The 19,285-nt window shown below is 37.6% G+C and overlaps 1 protein-coding gene across 5 annotated transcripts in view; it reads left to right on the top strand.

Moving 5' to 3' along the window:
• Nucleotides 1-19,285, top strand: part of LOC117963453 (FYVE, RhoGEF and PH domain-containing protein 5-like) — a 75,932-nt gene that overhangs the window by 24,726 nt on the left and 31,921 nt on the right. For all 5 annotated transcript variants that reach the window (XM_058999834.1, XM_058999836.1, XM_058999835.1 and 2 more), the window contains exons 3-7: nucleotides 991-1,102; nucleotides 4,587-4,645; nucleotides 5,311-5,341; nucleotides 16,394-16,545; nucleotides 17,223-17,379. In XM_058999834.1, coding sequence (XP_058855817.1) covers nucleotides 991-1,102; nucleotides 4,587-4,645; nucleotides 5,311-5,341; nucleotides 16,394-16,545; nucleotides 17,223-17,379 — 511 coding nt within the window. The remainder of the gene's footprint in view (nucleotides 1-990; nucleotides 1,103-4,586; nucleotides 4,646-5,310; nucleotides 5,342-16,393; nucleotides 16,546-17,222; nucleotides 17,380-19,285) is intronic.

Below are 19,285 nucleotides of genomic sequence, written 5' to 3' on the forward strand. Positions count from 1 at the left end.
ATCTTAACCACTATGAAAGACAGCCAGGATTGTCTGCATTTGTGCTTATAGAGCCTTTATCTTCCAGAACGTTGACCACCCCTTGCATGAAGACATTTCCCTCTCCAGAACACAATGCAGAAGTGTTTAAATCAACAAGCCTGTCATTTGTGTATTTCTACTTCAAAGTATAGAGGCCAGAAAGTTGGACTATATATTTATATATCTTTCTATATTTGGTTAAATATGTTCGGTAAATAAATAACATTATTAATTACAACATCCTTTGTCTGTGAAATATTTTACTGTACTGTATATGAAAAAGCTGCCGGTATTCGAGTTATGCTACTGTATAAGCTGTGTGGACCAGAAGTATGTTTATTACAGTACCGTACTCTGTTTCTTTTTTATGTTGAGTCAGTCAATTAAGTGTGAGGCACTGTAGCCTTTCTGCTTCTGCAAACACACTGGCTTCGGTTTCTGTATAATTTCAAAGCAATTGTTTTTACATGAGCAGGTCATTTCTTTGCAATCTGTTCTTACTCATGCGTATCACTGCTACAAGGGAAAGAAAGAGAATTCTTCTGGGGTTATAGGAAACCTACTGATATCACATGCTGTTGTTTTATTTTTTAAATAATTGACTCTATTTGAAGATCTTTTCTGTTGTACAACATTTTGTTTATCTCCCCGTAGTTCAACTACAAGGTCTCAAATTTAGAAGTGGGTCATTCCATATAAAATTACACAAAAGGTTGCTCCAGCTGTCCAGCCACCTATGGTTAGCCTTGCCACTTGCCACTGCAAGCTAATGAATGGGCAGGGGTACCTCAAAAGAATGTAGTGTAAAATATGTATAATGTTGTCTAGTCTATGTTTTAATAAATCATCTATTGCATGAGTTTCCTGACTGAACACACATCCACATATTTAAATGTATTTCCACTGAGTTCTCATGAGCACTGTGTCTGCAGAGTGACTGAAACGCCTTCTCGTATCTCTGCCCCACAGTGCCTATACAGAACCCTACAGAGTGTGTCCCGTTCCAGTGGTGGATGTTACATCTGATGAGGATGAAGGGAAGAGCTCAGGAGAGGAGGATTCCCTGGTGGAACACAGCAAGGTGAGACAGGTCGTTCCCATTGGGGCTTCATCATTCTGACAGCTTTGAAGACGTTAGAAAATTGAAATCAGTGACATTGTTTTCTGTTACATCATGCCTCTCACAGAAATAGAAGATATTTCAATTATCTTAGAACAGATATATAAGCCATATTCATATACTTATTCATACAGTGCATACTTGAGGACGTTGCACTATACTCTTTAAGCATTTTACAGTTTTATTTCTCATTAAATCTGATGCTAAAGACCTGTATGATTATAACAGGAGATGTTCTTGTTTATTGTCATGGGCTTTCTAACGTTTTTTAATTCCAGGTTATTAAAGTTTCAATTGAGGGGGACCTTGATTTCATGTTCTTTATATAAAATATCCTTGTGTCCTTTTACCAACAGCATACACATTTCTGAAAACTCAGATGTTTGTGTGTTATTCTTTTTTTCTACCACATATTATTATTCATATTAAGCCTAATGAGTTGATTGTGAAATTGTCATATATCATGTTTTTCTAGCACTGATGATAAAACAACGTGCATTATGCAATATGACTGATTCAGTTCAAACATCTCTGATCAATTTCCCTACCGCGACATCTACTATAAATGTACAGCGTGTGTTCAAGCTGCCTACTATTCTGTGTTGGTTGTATTTCAATGTGGATTGGTAGGTCAGTTTTTCTCTCTTTACTGCAGCTAAAGTTGGTGTCATTGATATCATTTTACAAGTTTTCTTTTTGGTGAAGCAAGGCACTGTAGATGGTGTTTTTTTTTCCATTCAGATGTAAATAACGCTAATGACGGTTTAGAGAAAATAGCTTTAAGAATCTAGCTCGGTATTACTGTACTATTTTACTAATATATGTGTGCTGTGTGCAAACTGTTTAACTACAGTAGTTAAAACATGTGTGGATTTGTAAAAGAAAACTGGACTTGAAAACCAAACCACAGTGGCTGAATTCTCAGTAGTCAATTGCTTGTTTTCCTCTCTGATTATGCTTTATTTGAATCAGACCCCATGTGGCCTTCATGACACCACAGGGCTACTTAATACTGTATACCTACATGCTCAGGAAAAACCCACTTTGTATTAATGGCATGTTGTCATAACACTTCTTCAAACCAAAAGTACTAGAATTGAAATTTAGTTTCAGGCATATTTGCAGCCGTCAACAAACGAAGGACACGATATCAACACAAGGGGACAATAGTTTACCACAAAGCCTGAAATACATGGTCCATATTGGTTTTATTAAACCATGAAAGACAGCTTGATCTGCATGCGGTTTCCAGACAGCAGCAGTAGAAGGGGATTCAGATCTTGAGGCTCATTTCTTCACGACCTCTAAGTCTGTGTTTTTGGATTGGACAGCTTTCTGAAGGATGGTGACAGATGTTTTTATTTAGATGTTCATTTAGAATTTGTTGAAGCTTATCTTTAGAAAGCTGAGGAAAACACGCTTTTGCCATATTTTGTGATGTGAAGGTAGCACGTCAGTCGAGGTCAGAGCGTTGCTATTAGAATATGTACCGTTGCTATGGAAGTATTAAAGTATAAGTAGCGTTGCTGGGAATATAGACTTTTTTTAAGGACTCTGGGGTCTATAGTGCAAGGTATAATCTGCCACGTGCTGGTATTTTAATGAATCACAAGACAGATTTTAAAACCAAGGTATTATATATATATATATATATATATATATATATATATATATATACAGTATATCTTGTTTTTTTTTTTTTTTACCACAGTTAAATTCTTAACACTAACATGATTGAATTAATATAAGAGGTGGAATATCAATTGCTGTTGGCATTGGAATACATGTCAGTTGAATTAGAGATGTTTTAAGTGGGATAAATAAAAAAAGTGGAGAAAATGTGTTCAAATAATCTATAGTTTCTCAAGAACAGTTATTTCACTGACTATATCATTGATTATCCCTTACCTAATAAAATGGGGCGGTGCATTATCAGCTTATCTTAGTACATTTACATTTGGATAACTCCATCCTTAAGTTAAGCTGTCAGAGAGTAGACAGAACGTGATCTAATTGTGTAATGAAGACAGCTACTCTATTAAGAGTTTCCTTTCCATTTCAATTAAGAATCACAGCTAGAATCTAAAGAACAGGGAAGCTAACCTACAACTGCAGCCTCTGAAAACGGGGTCAGTTATGCATACCTGCTGTAGACTTCCTGGAAGACCAGCAGCAGGAAACTTGACGCTGAGAACAGTAGACAGGTTTAAATTTGTAAGACTCAACATGAAGGTGACCTTAAAGACCTGTATGATGAAAACATGAGACATTCTTGTATATTTCCATGGGCTTTCTAACTCAGTGAGGAGGAATGCATGACATTAGTGGATAACATACTATATATTGTCATGTCATTTTAACAGTAATCCTGTGAAGCAGGTTCAGCAGAAGATTGCAGGAGCCCTGCTGGGTTCACATTGTGTGTGGAGATGTTTTCTAAGAAGCCTGTCCATGGACATTGTTGTCAGCTACAGAGTTCACTCAGTGGTTAAACAAACAGTTATTTAATAACATTGGGGGAGGGGGGGCAATGCCTAGCCTCAGTGTCTCAGAACCAGGCAGACGCAAGTCAGGTGACACAGGCCACCCAGTGAATTGTCTGTCTGCCAAACAAGCAGACATTAGACCCATCTCAGGCAGCCACTTCAGACAGTGGGTTTGAAAGCTACATTTTTGTTTAATGACTGAAAATCAAAGTGTGAAGTTATAGTCAGGGTTCCAAATTGACACCCTAGTATACTCAATAGCTTTTCAACACCAGACATTATCGGTGAGAGTGTACAGCCACACTACCAAAACCCACCACTAGAGGCGCTCTCACGCAATCAATCTATCTCTCAATCTATCTTTTTTTATATCAGGACATTTTGGACTACAGGTCCTTCTTCAGCTTGTTTATAGCACTGCTTTTTCCTTCCAGCTGAAGAAGGACTTGTAGTCTGAAACATCCAGATATAATTGATTTTTATTTTTTTTACCTACATTACATTTTCTTTTTTATATTGTAGTGGCCCTAGAGCCTATTGACAGTGATATGGCAGGTGTTTCTATTTTTTTTTCATTTAAACCCAGTATGAAATACAAAAAAGAGTTAGAAGCATATAGTAAGAGTGCAAGGCTTTCTGTAAATGTATTTATAACATGCTTTATCTTCTTGGGTGCTTGCAGCTCCCACACTGGATTCTTGTGTTGGGTTTGGATGTTTATTTCTATGAAATATTGTGACTCTTGTGACTCTTGTTGGGGTGGGGGACTTCCCCTTTGGAAACTGCATCAAAACTCCAAAGACTATTTGTTATTTCTATGAACATTATCATTTGCACATTGGTGTGATTTGTTTTGGAAGTCAAACATACTTTTAGTTTTATATTAATTTTAAGAACTGACATAAACCATGGGGGACATGTGACTACTAATTGAACCGTTTCATTGTTTCTCTTTGCAGAGTGATGGGCAATCAAGAGCTTTTTATATAGCAAAGGAACTGGTGGATTCTGAGAAAGTGTAAGTATGCTAAATAAATAAGTGTGTTAGGCTGGGTCACTTGCTGGTATTACAATAAAATATGATAACCGCATTACTGTAATATCATTATAATTGCGTAGATTGCCTGTAAAAACATTTAAGAAAATTTACGAACCAGAGGAAGCCATTCAGACCATCTGAGATTGTCCAGTTCCTAGAAGCTGATTCATCTCAAAACTTGGTCAAGTTGGGTCTTAAAGGATCCCAGTGATTGTGCCTCAACAACATGACTAGGTAACCCATCCATTACCCTCACCACTCTCTGTGTAATGAAGGGTGTTGGTTTTTACTTCTGTACTTTAGTCAGGTTCAGTAAGAACATAATAAGTTCCCACAAGGGTTATTGCAAATGATGTCATCTCAATTATGAAAACTGTCTTTACTATTCTTCTTTTGTGGCTATACCTGAGGTCGTCCCCAGTTTACATTACAGTGCAGGTGGATCTAGCAGATACTGCACAATCCAGCAAGGAGAGAGGTGTAACCTGACTTTCAATGAAGTCAAAGGCAGTAGAGAGGTAGTTAGCAATCAACAGCTATTACACATTTAAGTGATAGTCAGCAATAGGGAAAATCATTCAAACTCAACAGAATTCAGAAGCACTAACTTGATTCAGCATTGCCCTTTCTGCTTATTTTTACAGGTATGTGGAGGGCCTGAAGCTACTACACGTGGTAAGATGAGTTTCAGTTTTGTGTTGAAATTCCTGTTGCTGATGAGATTGAAGTTTGTTATTGGGGAAGGCGTGATCATTTATAATACCCTATTAATAGAACTTCAAAGAGACTGAGCAAAAACGGGGACAATAAGCGGAGCTGACTTTATGAGTTCAACAATAACTTGGCAAAATAAGCAATAAAACACAGAAGTGCTGATACAACAACTATGCCTGTTTGACTGAGGAACTCAAATATAGTACTATCGAATTTATTTATTTAAGCAGGAGATTTATCCATTGAGACCGAGGCCTCATTTACAAGGGTGTCCTGGAACACAATAACAGGACAATTGCAAAGTACAAACAACACAAAAAAAACATGTGTGGTTCAAACTTAATCAGCAGCATGCTGAGATCAAAGAACAGAATAAATAAGTCATATATATTGGTTAATGTGGACTGAAAGAGAAGCATTGGCAGGAGGTTCTAAGCAATTCCCAAATACGATCTTTAAAACCAGAGAAAGAAAAAATATCAAATTCCATCCTCCTACTATGATGGAAACTGTTCGACGTCTTCGATAAGTTGATATGCAAAAGATAATTCTCCCGTATGTGTTTGAACCCTTCCGTAAACTGTAGCCAATGTTAGGCTGTGTTCACACTGGGTCCGTTTAGAGGGTTTGGTCCGCACTCGGTACAGTTCAGTACGTTTGGTGTGAAGTGAGAACAACAATGTCCTCTTGGGAAATGAACCGTACCGAGTCCACCTAAAGAGGTGGTCTCAGTCAGTTTGGCAAACGCACAGAGTCTGGTTCACTTGCTAAACCTCAAAGTGAACAACTGCTGGACTCGGTCCTTTTGCACATAGGAAACAAACTATACAAGGAAGTAAACATTTTTCATGTAGTTTAGTTCCTACTCTGAAAAAAACAAGTAGAGCAAAAACTAAATGTCTCAGGGCTACATTAGGTATTGTCCCAGTTTTCAGCCTTCATTTTTGTCCTGGTCGGAAAACAATAAAATTGTTAAACTGTCCCGGTTTTGCGATTGTATCACAAAACAATACCAACGAAAAAGGCTACGGTGTATAAGTGAGAACCAGCCTAGTTTTATGTTCACATGACAATGATGTGTAAAAGAGGACCACTCTAGAACAAATCTGCCACATGAATTATATAGTAGGCTATAGCTAATTTATGTAGAGACTGCTTACAAGCAAACTGGTAAATATAATCACCATAATCTAAAACTGGGAAAATAGTAGCAGTCATTAACCTGTAGTTGTTTAGGTTCAAATGGTCACTTCCTTTAAAATAGGGACAGCATATGCAGATTTCCTAATTGACTGTATTCAGTTTGAAATTAAAGGGAGATTAACTCTTTCAGTCCTGAATTATTGTTGTCGAGCTGAAGAATGCAAAATTAAGTTATATAATTATTGAATAGACAACAAAATATGAGAATAGGACAACAAAATATTTTGGTAAATGTCACTTTAATGTCCTGTCAGTTGAGGAATCTTTGGCCTCAAATGTCAAAGCATGTTTATACTCACTTGTATGACAATACGGCTGATATAATATTGTTCTTACTTGTCTTTTATCACTATAGTACAGAAACCTCGGTCGCTTCTCAGCTTTTCTTTCCTTCCCACAGGCCTTGGTATTCTTAGAAACAGTTAGGACTGAAAAGGATTAAATAGATCTGCTAACAGTTGAGCAATAATCCATGCTGCTACCTTTAAAAAATATTATTTTTGTATGATCTAGACACAGTAATAGTTTAAGTGTTGTAATAGTACGAAAATACAATTTAGCTGTACAGTTCAGCTAAATTAGACTCAATATCTGATTGAGCGCTGGTTTTAATAGAACCTGAAGGCATTTGTCCTTTCATCAAATGGCAAACCAGTCCTAACAATATGCTTGTTAAAACAATCAGTGACATCTTTACTCTCAGTATAAGTGCTATCATTAAATGTCACCGGTTGGGGCCATGCTGATGAGACACCGGACCTTCTTTCAGAAGTTTCCAAAATGTATGCAGGTTGTTCACATTATTATTAGTAAGCTGCAGGTAATAATCAGATTTTGTTTTCTTAATTAAATTTGTAAATTTATTCCTCAAGGCATGAAAATCTTTGTTTTATGTGCTCTAGCTCATCAATGGTCCTGAGCTTCAAAAGAACGTGATATTCCACTTATAGTAAACCAGCGACAGTTGTATGTTTTTACACAAGGATTTTTGAACAGGGCATGATTATTAATAACTGAAGTCAATTCATCCAAAAAAAAGTTCCAAGTCTATATGAGCCGAATGAGATAGAACACTTTGCTTGTTACAATTCTTAAAAGTTCTTTTATAGATAATTTTAGATTTAAGCTTAGCAACATGAGCATCTTGAATACAGTACATGGCATTGTGTAACAAAATGTACCAGCCAAGTTGTACTTATGAGGAGTATTTGTAAAACACAAATCAATTATTTAGTTATATCTTTTTTGGTTGGGATGAGTTGGAACATCTATCAGTTGGGTTAGACCCAATGCCAAGCTTTAGATTTAGCAGAAAGCCAGTCATAATTAAAATCACCAGTGAGTACCAATAGTCAATAGTGCTTAAAAAGGCTGAGTGTTTAGATAATGTCAAATCTAGAGCAGATGGTGGCCTAATAAAACTCATTATATTCTGGAAAACCAGGAAAAGTGAACACATTCCCCCTGTTTTGGCTTATTTGCGCAGGCTCCCTCTGGAGTATAGAATTGATTTTAAGATTTTGTTGTTAACTTATAAAGCCCTGAATGGATTAGCACCCAGTTACTGATCCTGTATCTTTCAAATTGCACTTTGAGATCACAGGATGCAGGGTACTGGTTATTCCTAGGGTCACCATGGGAAGTAGGGCTTTTTCTTGTAAAGTGCCTAGGCTGTGGAATGCTCTGCCTGCATCTGTCAAGGAAGCTGGGACCATTACAGTTTTTCAAGAATGAAAACTTACTTTTTTAAAATGGCTTTCTTGTCTTAGTGGGTTTTAATGTAACTTTAATATAGCTGCATTATTATTATTATTATTATTATTATTATTATTATTATTATTATTATTATTATTATTATTATTATTATTATTATGTATGGATGTGTGTATATAAGTAGATTTATCTATGTATGCATGTGTGTGTATATATACAGTATATATATATATATATATATATATATATATATATAGATAGATAGATAGATAGATAGATATATACTGTATAAAAAGCGTTATAAAAATGCAGATAAATAAATAAATAAACTAAAGTAAGGGGAGAGCGCATCAACAGAGGTGATATTAACCTGGTTTTAATGTGTTTCTTTTTTCTATAGAATCATTTTCAAAAATAGATGCAAATTGTACTGCCCGAGTGAGATCTATACAACTTGACATTTTCCCAACCCAATTACAACTGAGTAATATATTTAATTTGCTACAGGAGTAGTAAAGGCACTCAGTTTTCATGATTGCCCTCAAAGAGTTATGAGCATTGAGAGAATGATCCTAAATACCCTCCCCCTCCCGGGTTCAAACAATCCTTTCAAAAATCACACATGCATTAAACATACATCATGTGGGCTGTCCAGAACAGTTTATTTATTATTATTATTATTATTATTTATTTCTTAGCAGACGCCCTTATCCAGGGCGACTTACAATCGTAGGCAAAAACATTTCAAGCGTTACAATACAAGTAATACAATAAGAGCAAGAAATACAATAACTTTTGTTCAAGTAAAGTACAAGTTTGACAAAACTTATTGGGTTGTGATCCCCAAGGCAGCAGTGCACACATCTGTGACGATTGAAGATACATTTCTTGTTGCTGTAGATGCTGCAGGCTACCTTGCTGGATCGGTAATTTTCACTTGTTCGGCAATTAAGACCAAGCTAGAAAATCCTTGCTTACTGAGTTGTGTCACGCAGTTACATAGTTGCTATTTTTAAATCTTAACGCTCTGGTATAAATAGAGGATACTGAATGAGCTGTGGCACAGCATTATCCTCCCAGTTAGACTGGGCACACCTGCAAGAAGGGCCAGTACCAAATAGTCAACTAGTCGACTAGTGACAGTTGACCTCACTAATCGCACGCCTCAATTTTAAAGCAGCAGCAGCAGCAACATAGTCATGTTTTTTGTGTGTTTAAAATGTGTACTAGTAGTGAACTACCAGTGTCAATATTTCAGTTGTATTCAACTGTTTGAATTGAAATGGAAAGTAATTGTAAAGTGTGCAGTTTCAGATGGATGAAAGTGCATTAATATGTATATATAAAATCCAAGCAGTTCTAAAGTAGATGTCACAAAACTGTATGGACACAAACAGAGCACCAGACTTATAAATGCATGATTTATTAATATTTTGTTTTAAGTGGCGACTAGACAACTATTCACTCTGGCAAGTAAGTCAGTCATTCTACCCCTACCTGCAAGTTATTGAGAGGATCTGTGGCTATATATGAATAGACCTGTCCGTATATATGTCACACTTGCATTTTACATGTATAATACACACTGTGGCTGTCATGCTGATCTACTTTTTTATGATACTGATACTTCAGGAATGGCAATAAGACTCTGTTGCATAGCAGTTTCACACTATCTGGGTTTTAATATAAGCTTGATTAGCCACAGTGTATAGGTAACAAGCTCAGGTGTGTCTTGTTAAACTTATTTCCATTAGTATTTACTAACTTGTGTTTAGCAGTTAATTCTGAGTCATTGAGCATGATAAACACATGTTACATGCTACAATAATTTGATTCCTTTCTTTCGGAAGAATGGCCTACATATGTTTTTTAGCTCCCACCCTTCCCTCATAAAAACTTGACAAGCCAGCTAGAATCCCTAAAGAGCTGAATGTTTTTGCACACTGGATGAACAGTCTTATAAACCCATGTGGCTACTTTTAGAATGTGTTTACAGCCACAATTGATGTGTAACTAATTGGGAATAAAAAATCTTGAAAGATTGCCCATTAGATGGCATTTCAGTACACCCACACAGCTATTGAATTGAGCTATAATTACAAACAGCATTGTCTAAATCTCAACCAGCCTATATTAGCTGACTCGGGTTTGTAATGTCATCAGTGACTTACAATTTTAATCATCGTTTAAGGGTGTTTCTTTTCTGGAAAGAAAGACTTAAAACACTGTTTTGTTAATACACAGCATGTGTATGAGTGTTGTATGAACCTGTCAGATTGCAGGTTTCGTTTTGTTTTTAAATTGAAATTGCTGAATCTGTTTTATGTGGGTCCTTTTATTGCTTGATATTCTATAGCTTTTCACATTATACTTATTTTAATTTTAAAAATTGTGGCAACACCAAACAGACTTTAAGCTGTCGTTGTTTCACTTGTTGTTGTTTAGCTTTTGTGCATCTATATAGAATTGTTAAAAACAGTTGCCAACACACCCAAGTGAGAATTGCAAATTAAGAGCCAAAACTGAAAATGTTGATTAGCTGAGTTTTAATCAGTGAATCAAGAATGCTTTGAGAAATCTGGGGGGTATTCTTTAAGTCATAGTGCCTGTCAATGATATCATAGCTCAACCGTTTGAAAAAAACACTGAATAATAATAATATAGTTCAAACAACTGATCTATATGTTCTTCAATCTTTCTATCCATTATAATCATCTTACGTCTTAACCTGCCATGTTTCTCTGTAATGCCTGCTTTTATTGAACTCCATGCACCATGATGAATATTTCCGAAATGGTGTATTACTCAAAAATGGAAAACTTATGTGTGTAATCATTTGTGATTCAAATCCACGATGGGTCTGAGTTACTTCATTATCCAAAAAGAAAGGGGACTATCCTGTTTCTATACAGCAAGCGTTGAAATATCTAGCATCAAATAACTTTTTGCATGTAAGCTGTTAAATATAGGTTTAAAAGGGTTTTCTTTTCGATAATTATCCTTACGTTCATCGGGTGCTGTGGTTATTTCACTCATGAGGATAGGTGTATCCTCTTTTGTGGAATAACTACAGTACTCTGTGTACTTTCATGGTGTATCTTCTATATACAGAATATATGGAAGTGATAAATCTATGCAGTGGAGATAAAAATAAAAAAGATCACATATGCGGTTAAAACTCTCAACCCTGTTGGCTAATGCAGTGACACATGCCCCAAAAAAGGTTGTGCTTTTGCCGACAATAGTCAATCTAGCACAGGGGTGGAGGGCTATTCCACTCCAGGTTTAACATGTAAAGTGAGACAATGAACTACTTCAGGGTCTGGCTGGAGGTTTATTTGGTTCAATTAAACAATTTAGTACAAGGTTGGAACAAAGACCAGGAGTGGAATTGCCCTCCAGGACTGGGATTGGCCAGCCCTGATCTAGCACAACTGCATGCATGTCCACTGGCTCCTGTGTAAATAGGAATCCCACAGGTAATGTGCAGACAAGAGTCTAAAATAATTCAACTTATATTTAGACAGTGTTCTTGCTTTTCTGTCAGAGATGCTCTGCATTATTTTGAGGGTAGGTTTAGTCAAGATAAACCATCTGTGTGTGAATAAAAACAAAGGAAGTGGAAGAAACTGCACATCTGCTGAATGATGTGATCATGTAACTGTTCATCTGGGTAGATTAGACCTGCTGGTTATTGCTGACTTTCACATCAGTCTGACTGCTGTGCAAACAGGGGGTGCTTCCTGGTCTGCAGACTTACAGGAAGTATTCTAGGGGGTTTGAGACTGACTGCCAAAGAGGAACAAGTCAGCCCTCCCTATATTGAATCCCATAAAGGCACCCACACCATTCTTGGAGCTTTACATTTTGGTAGGTTATGCATGTTTGTTCTGTATATGAATGATGCTGTATAATTTGTCTTATTTATTATGGTATGCTGTTTTTGTGGTTCAGGTTTGGTTTTGGTGGAGAAAGTATACATTTTCTTCTAGAATGGAGTTGGATGTGTTGTAATTGGATTCCCTTCCTCGTCTGGTTCCCTGGTTCTGAGTTCCAGAACTCGGGTATCAGGTATTCAGTCTAAGACATTGCTGTCTCTGAATTTGATGTGTGCATCATAGAAAAGGCATTATCTAATTTGTAATCGTATGGGAGGGAGTTTACCGTGAAAGACAAGATTCTCTAGCTTGGCCCACAGGAAGTCTCCACTGGAGGAATCGCTCCAGTTTCCTGAGTCTGTGCCTGCCTTCTGTTATAAAAAGCCATTGGGAAACAGACAATCACTCATGCTGCAAGGTATCATGGGATTACTGGTGAGCATTATCACTGAACTAGAACCCTTCCCTGGCCCAATGATGTAACCCACTGGGACAACTACCAGGAGTTGGTACATTAGGACAATGGAGTTCATTAGAGGTGCTGCTTTGAATTTCACTTGTCAGCAGCCCTTGAACACTATCTACTTTATCTACTAAACATTTTTATATTATTATTGAACTTACAAAAACCTTAATAGATGGGGAAGTCCATATCATCCTGAGTATTACATATTCAATATATCACAGTTGTCTGGAAAAGACCACCACTGGAGATATGTTGATATATGCAAGCTTACTATTGTTCTATTGTTTATGTGTAAAAGAACAAAAAAGACTTTCCACCCATTCCCAGATGGGAAGTCAGAAACTGCTTTTCAATGGGAATATTTAGAAAAACAGAGCAGACAGGAGGCACGGGGCTCTATTCTTTTCATAGATGTGGGGACATGCTGTGATATCAGACACAGCCTCGTTCAGGTTGAAACGGGGAGTAGTGGTGCCTCTAATTTCTTCTCCTTTTTGCATAGTGGATTTTTAAAACTTTTTTTGTTGCTAAATGTTGTGCACATTGCCCCTCATCATACCTCAAACACTCTGGAGGGATGACACTAGGTTGTGAGAACAGTCCAGTCTCCATGCCTGTTCAGTCCTTAGCCTCCATTGTTTTGTGACTGCTCCCACAAGGATGTGTAACAGGGAGAAGGATGAGGGCAAACTGATGGGCAAGCAAGTATTTTAACCATTATGCTTGAGACAGGGGTCAGAATCCGTACCTGCGTCCATCAACACTGCCTCCTATACTCTTCCCCCTTTAACCTTGCTAATCAGTTACAGCCATTCTGACATCCATGTCATGGCACTAATCTAAGCTGCATGTGAACTGGCAGCCATGCTCAATGCAAGCAAGGGAGTAACTGCTATGCAAGCGTAACAGGCTCGTCTGAAGGTGTGGTTATAGTGCTTTCAGCTTCGCCAACAGAGGTGAGAATCTATTCCGGCAGCGCATCACACAGCACTGCCTGTTACACATGCAAAGGGGCCCAGGGTCATCGTGCCTAACTGAGGGGTGGTTCTGTGATGGAACTATTGTCATCAGAGTGTGTTGAAACACATTTTCAGCGACAGGGCAGATCAAGGCAGATCAGGCTGTATGTGTTTTTGTCCACTAGAAATATGTTGTCAAGCAGTGAATCGTGGGGAGGTACAACAGTTTATTAAGCGTGGTAATAATTACTGTTCACTTGGAAAAGAGGCATGTTTCAGCATAGCATCAATAATTGATACGAGCAGGAGCTTGACTCTAAACTGGCTTTTAATGGTTTAGAACCACTTGAGCTAGCTGACTGTGCTGATAGTACACGTGAGTCCTGCTCCGCTAGAGATGCAGCTTCAGTGGGCCCGTCAGCTGACAGTATCCAGGGGCAGTAATAATCCTGTTGTGTGCTACACGTAGTATTTGGAGAGATTACTGACCCCAGGTTTCAGTCTAGTAACACCTCCCTTCCTCCTACTCAGTGGGGACAATGCGTTTATACAGAAGATTGATGAAGGGTAGATAAGGGAGTGTGTGTGTGTGGGGGCGGCGGGGGGGGGGGGGGGGGGGGGGGGGCTGTAGAGTGGAGGCGTCCAAGCTGATCTCTGTCCAATACTGCCATCCCACCTACTTTGTTTACACATTTGCGTTTCCTGATTGAGTACCAGCCTGCACTTTCCACGTTACATAGGGTTGTGAGGGAGATAGGAGAGACAGATTACCACTGTGATGGATGCTTCCGGAATTTACCAGACTAAATTAAGTAACTTTTTTTTTGTCTGGGGGGGTGTAACAGGGCGAGCAGCCCTGTACATTGTTTTGTTTATTTTAGTTTAGAATGGAGTCCCCTCCGCCCCTGTGCAGATTTTTGTTTTGTGTTTATTATGATTTAGTAATGTTTTGTACATTTATGACGGCGAGCGCCGCAGGTTTTGTTATTGTTTTTGTATTTATGATTATTATGTATTTAGGACGGTGTAGCCGTTTTGTTTAGTAAACTCATGCAGAAGGTGTCCATCTCCCGAATTAATTAGGTGATTTAATTTGGTCACCTGTTATAAAAAGCCTGCAGCTCTCCAACTAGAGGCGGGTGTATGAGGAGCGAGAGTGGAGAGAGCGAGGAGAGAAACGTAAGAGTAAAAACATAAGAGTAATAACATAAAGGATCAGTGACGGCTATTTACCTAGCCTGACCGTTGTTTGTGTATTTTTGTGTTCGGGATTTTGTTATGTTCAAACCTTTTATTTTTGCTCGGTGAGCAAGTGTGTTTTTTTGTTTAAATATTTATTTTACTTTTGTTATAAATAAAAACGGCAGCCAGCCGATTCTTTTGAACTGCAGTACTTGCCTGGTGTCAGTTATCCTTCCTGCTTCTGCCTGACGTCACCACACTCGCTATCCTGTCACAGGGGGGTATTACTTTCTTTTTTTTTCTTTTTAAATGATATTGTAATTTTTATCCCCCACGGGAGATACATATCTCCAGTAAAAGGTACACATAGTGGAGGAATCCGTACAGACGTACAGATATGTCAAGTATATTTAAGCATCCCTGTGAGGGATCTTATAAGCTTTTATGCATCTGCTGCCACAGACACTTCAGCTGCTCCTATCTGTTTCAGACATCAGATGTTCAGTGTTCTGAAGACGCTTGGGCAAAATGTAACAGTGCCCTTTACTTTGAACATATGGAACTTTTTGTTTTTTTCGGATGATAAAACACAAACACATTGAGAAATTGCCGTCACATTTTACACACAACTGTATTACATAACGATGGGTCAAGATCAGTCATGGGTATTGCGCTTGTTTGTGTTGAGAGACCATTTATGGCAGTGACCTTGACATTGACCTTGAGATTGACCTGGCTGCCATAGTGAAACCATGTCACTTTTTAGGTTTCTGCATTATAGACAGCACACTTTCCGATATTGTATTCATACTTAGTACAGAGTTGTCTTCTATGATTATCCCAGTCCTCTTGCCATATTTCAGAAACTAATAACAAAACATGCTTATTTAAAATTATACATTATCTTGGTTTAGTACGCCCTATGCAAGATACTATAAAAATTGCATTTAACAAGAACAAAATACATTTCAATTTTGCCTATAATTCTTATAACATACTTATTTTTGTCATAGATCAAATATAACAATCATGTATAAAATGTAGAATTCAACGCAACATGTTTGTAGGCATCCCTGTGGGGTAGCTTATTTGTAATTTTCATTGCGCTGCCACTGCTGATATTTTAACAGCTAATATCTCATAAACTATTAGAGATGCCAGTTACGTATTTTCAATGCTGTGGGAACTCTTTGGAGAACACCTAACAGAACCCTTTATTTTGGCCTGTGACCTAAGATGGCGGACACACTGTGGTCATGTGACTTTTTGGTTTCTGGATGACAAAGACCCAACTCTGGGATTTTGTCTTCAGGCTTCAGTACACAGCTGATGTTTCAGTTCATGACTGTAGGTAACATACTAGAAGAATGAACCCATTTGTAGACCTTCGTAGATAGGGACTTCCTCTTTGCAGGGTCATGTAAACACTGTGTGTTGGTGACCATGACATTGACCTCTAACTATGACGTGACTTTCAGGTTTCTGGGCTGTAAAGACTGTTATTGTCTTTTTGGTACTCATCTATATTCTGTCGTTGTTCTCATGTTCCTTCACCAGTAGTGAAATTGTAATGAATTGTTTTAACCTCTTAAAAAAACATTTTTAATTGCAGGATTTTAGAGAAGCCATCCAGAAAGTGAATTGTGAACAAAGTGAACCTGTGGTGGAAGAAGAGAGCTTAACAGCAATTCTGTGTGAGCTGCCACAAGTCTATGAGCTGCACCAGGACATTCTCAAGGAGCTGGAGGAGAGAATCACTGACTGGTTAGTTATGTCTAAAGCCAATGATTGAGCCATCCTCCTGGATTTTAAATTACAAAAGTGTACTGTAACGAATATTCCAGGATGTGAAATCTACGAGTAAGAAAATTACACTTTTTATTTTGGACTCCAATCGTCAAAACGCCCCAAAAAATGTGTTATATATGTGAAGTCAAGTTGAGTGATGTGTGAGAAACAAACAAATACGTGTTTATTTTTTATGTAATCTGGAAAACGACTTGATTGACGTGAGAAAGCTCTGCTGTAGTGTCTCCCATCTTCTTATCCATGGTTTCCACACAGGTGTTTGCATGAAGGTATTGATTAAACTAAATCTGCTCAATGCTAAATATCCATAAGAATGCGCTGCTCAGATCTGTACAGCTCTGAATAGAATGAACCTCAATAATAACTCAATCAGGCCGAGAAAGAGAAAGTGAGCAGCAGCAAGAGCAGTCTCAGCTGTGATGATTCAGTCTCTTTGCAGCTTCACTGCTGCACTCTCAATTAAAGGGGAATTATACACGTGTACGTGGCTCATCTGGCATGAACATAGCATTTCCCTTGGTTTCTAATGATGAGCTGCTTTGCATTAACATAGCTTTGAGCTTGCTTGACAGCTCAATGCCCTCCTTTGGCGTTTTCATTGAAAACCATTGTCATGTTTGACCTTGTTTCAGGGAGGCGCATACAAGGATTGCTGATGTTATTCTGTCAAGGAGACCACAGTTCAACGTCTTTAACACATACCTCACAGAATTTGATAGGAACATTGCCTTGCTTGACGAGTGCTGTCAGAAATCCCAGATTTTCGCTTCAGCTGTACAACAATTTGAGGTAAGCCCTGCAAAACATGGTAGGATTTTAGCATGGATGTATTGTTACTGCTTGTTCCAAAGTACATTAAACTTTAAGGCCTTCTCAGTAAAAAGGCCACCTCACAGGTCACATTTTACAGTCCTACCTTTCTTACATTGACAACAATGTAAAGTAATCTTCAATATTAAGTAATTCCTGTAAAACCCTGTATTTCTATATTAAAGCCACCATCAGCAGTCCCGAATGGATCAAACCTCTGTTAAAAGACCTCTCTAAAAAGCAACATGAAGTGAAGTATCTACTGCTCATTGGAACATATTTGTAGTGTTTCCTCCATTCTTTCAGTCCTATTTTTTGAAAGGAATAAAAAATATATTAATAATGTTACACATTGAGATACAGAACACACAGGGATTGCTGAAGAGAATGTCAAATATAAAACGTAGTTATTTGGTTTTAGTTTTGGTAAATTGAATGGTGTTTTACCACTTTCAAAAAAAAAACAAGCAGGCCTATTCTGAGCATGAGGCGTCATTTGAATTACAAAAAATGGTGTTTAAAAGTGAAAAATCTCAGACTGCTCCGAATTTGACTGCTGTTCTTGACAGGCTATGGTCTTTGGGATGTTAGACGTTATTCTCTAACTCCATCTAGAATCAAAACAGATCTGGGAAAGCATTAATTTGCTTACATAGTGTCATGTCCTTGGAATAATTTTTAAAAGAGCCATCAGATGTATTGATGGGTGATTGTTTTTTGTTTGTTTTTGTTGTAACATGCTGCTGCTGCTGTCAGAGGGGCTTGCATCTCAGTGAACTCATTCTGAATAAATAACTTCTAATAAATAAATGAATACCACTACTACAACTGCAAATACAATAGTGCTGGGACAAACATGAGGTTTTCATCTTCGGATAGCCATTCAAAATTCATGACAAGTATTCAAAAATTCATCACTTTCAAAACGTAATCAAAGTCGTAATATGTAACACTTTATTCAAGTAAATAATATATATTTCTGAAGTAAGAATAGGTTGTGAAGGTCTTACTTTATCCCACGTCTACTCTCATGTAATGGAAATCATCATCTACCCCACTGAATTAACTACAAAACAAAGGATGCTAAACAGTAGTTTAAGTTAAACATTTTTTTCTTCTGTTTATTTCAGGCAAAAACAGTACATGAGGTAGACATCGTGTTTGTTTGCTTTTTTAAATCCCTGCCATTGCTGTTGCTTCACAATAAACAAAGTAGCCAAAGACACACTTTCATAAAGTAATAACATCATTACTGGGGTTTACTTTTGATAATTTTTATTTTTTTGCTGCACAAGCAAGAGAAAACTGTCAAATCTTACTTGAATAAACACTTCAAATATACGTGGAAAGGGGGGGGGGGGGGGGGGGTGTACAGTGGGGAAAGAGAGGTGCAAGTTGGCCAGTGCTGGAAAGTGCAAGGCCTTTCTGAGTGACGTACCTGCAACTGTATCCCGATTTTGACCCGCTTCCCAAATCTGAAGCAGCATCTGTGCTTTAAGATAGAGATCTGCTCTACTTCTTGCTGTCTAAAACTTTTGAACAGAGGGTCAACAGTAGCTGTGTTGATCTATCTATCTATCTATCTATCTATCTATCTATCTATCTATCTATCTGTATGTATATATATATACTGTATGTAGGTACATAAAAGTAATTGATAGAAAATCAATTATATCAGAAGATTCACTTTTCTATCAATTCTGTGATTTCTGATTGACATCGATTTTTGCTCGTTTGTTAGTTTGAATATTTGTATATTTGTCCCAGCACTAAACTAAAATATATACTATCACAACATATGTATTCACTCAATGTAGGCCACTGGGGAGGAAACAAATGTGTGAATATGCAAACTTTAGCAGTCAGTTTTGTACCCTAATAAAGA

Source organism: Acipenser ruthenus, chromosome 25 (assembly GCF_902713425.1).
Source record: "Acipenser ruthenus chromosome 25, fAciRut3.2 maternal haplotype, whole genome shotgun sequence".
Classification (NCBI taxonomy): domain Eukaryota; kingdom Metazoa; phylum Chordata; class Actinopteri; order Acipenseriformes; family Acipenseridae; genus Acipenser; species Acipenser ruthenus.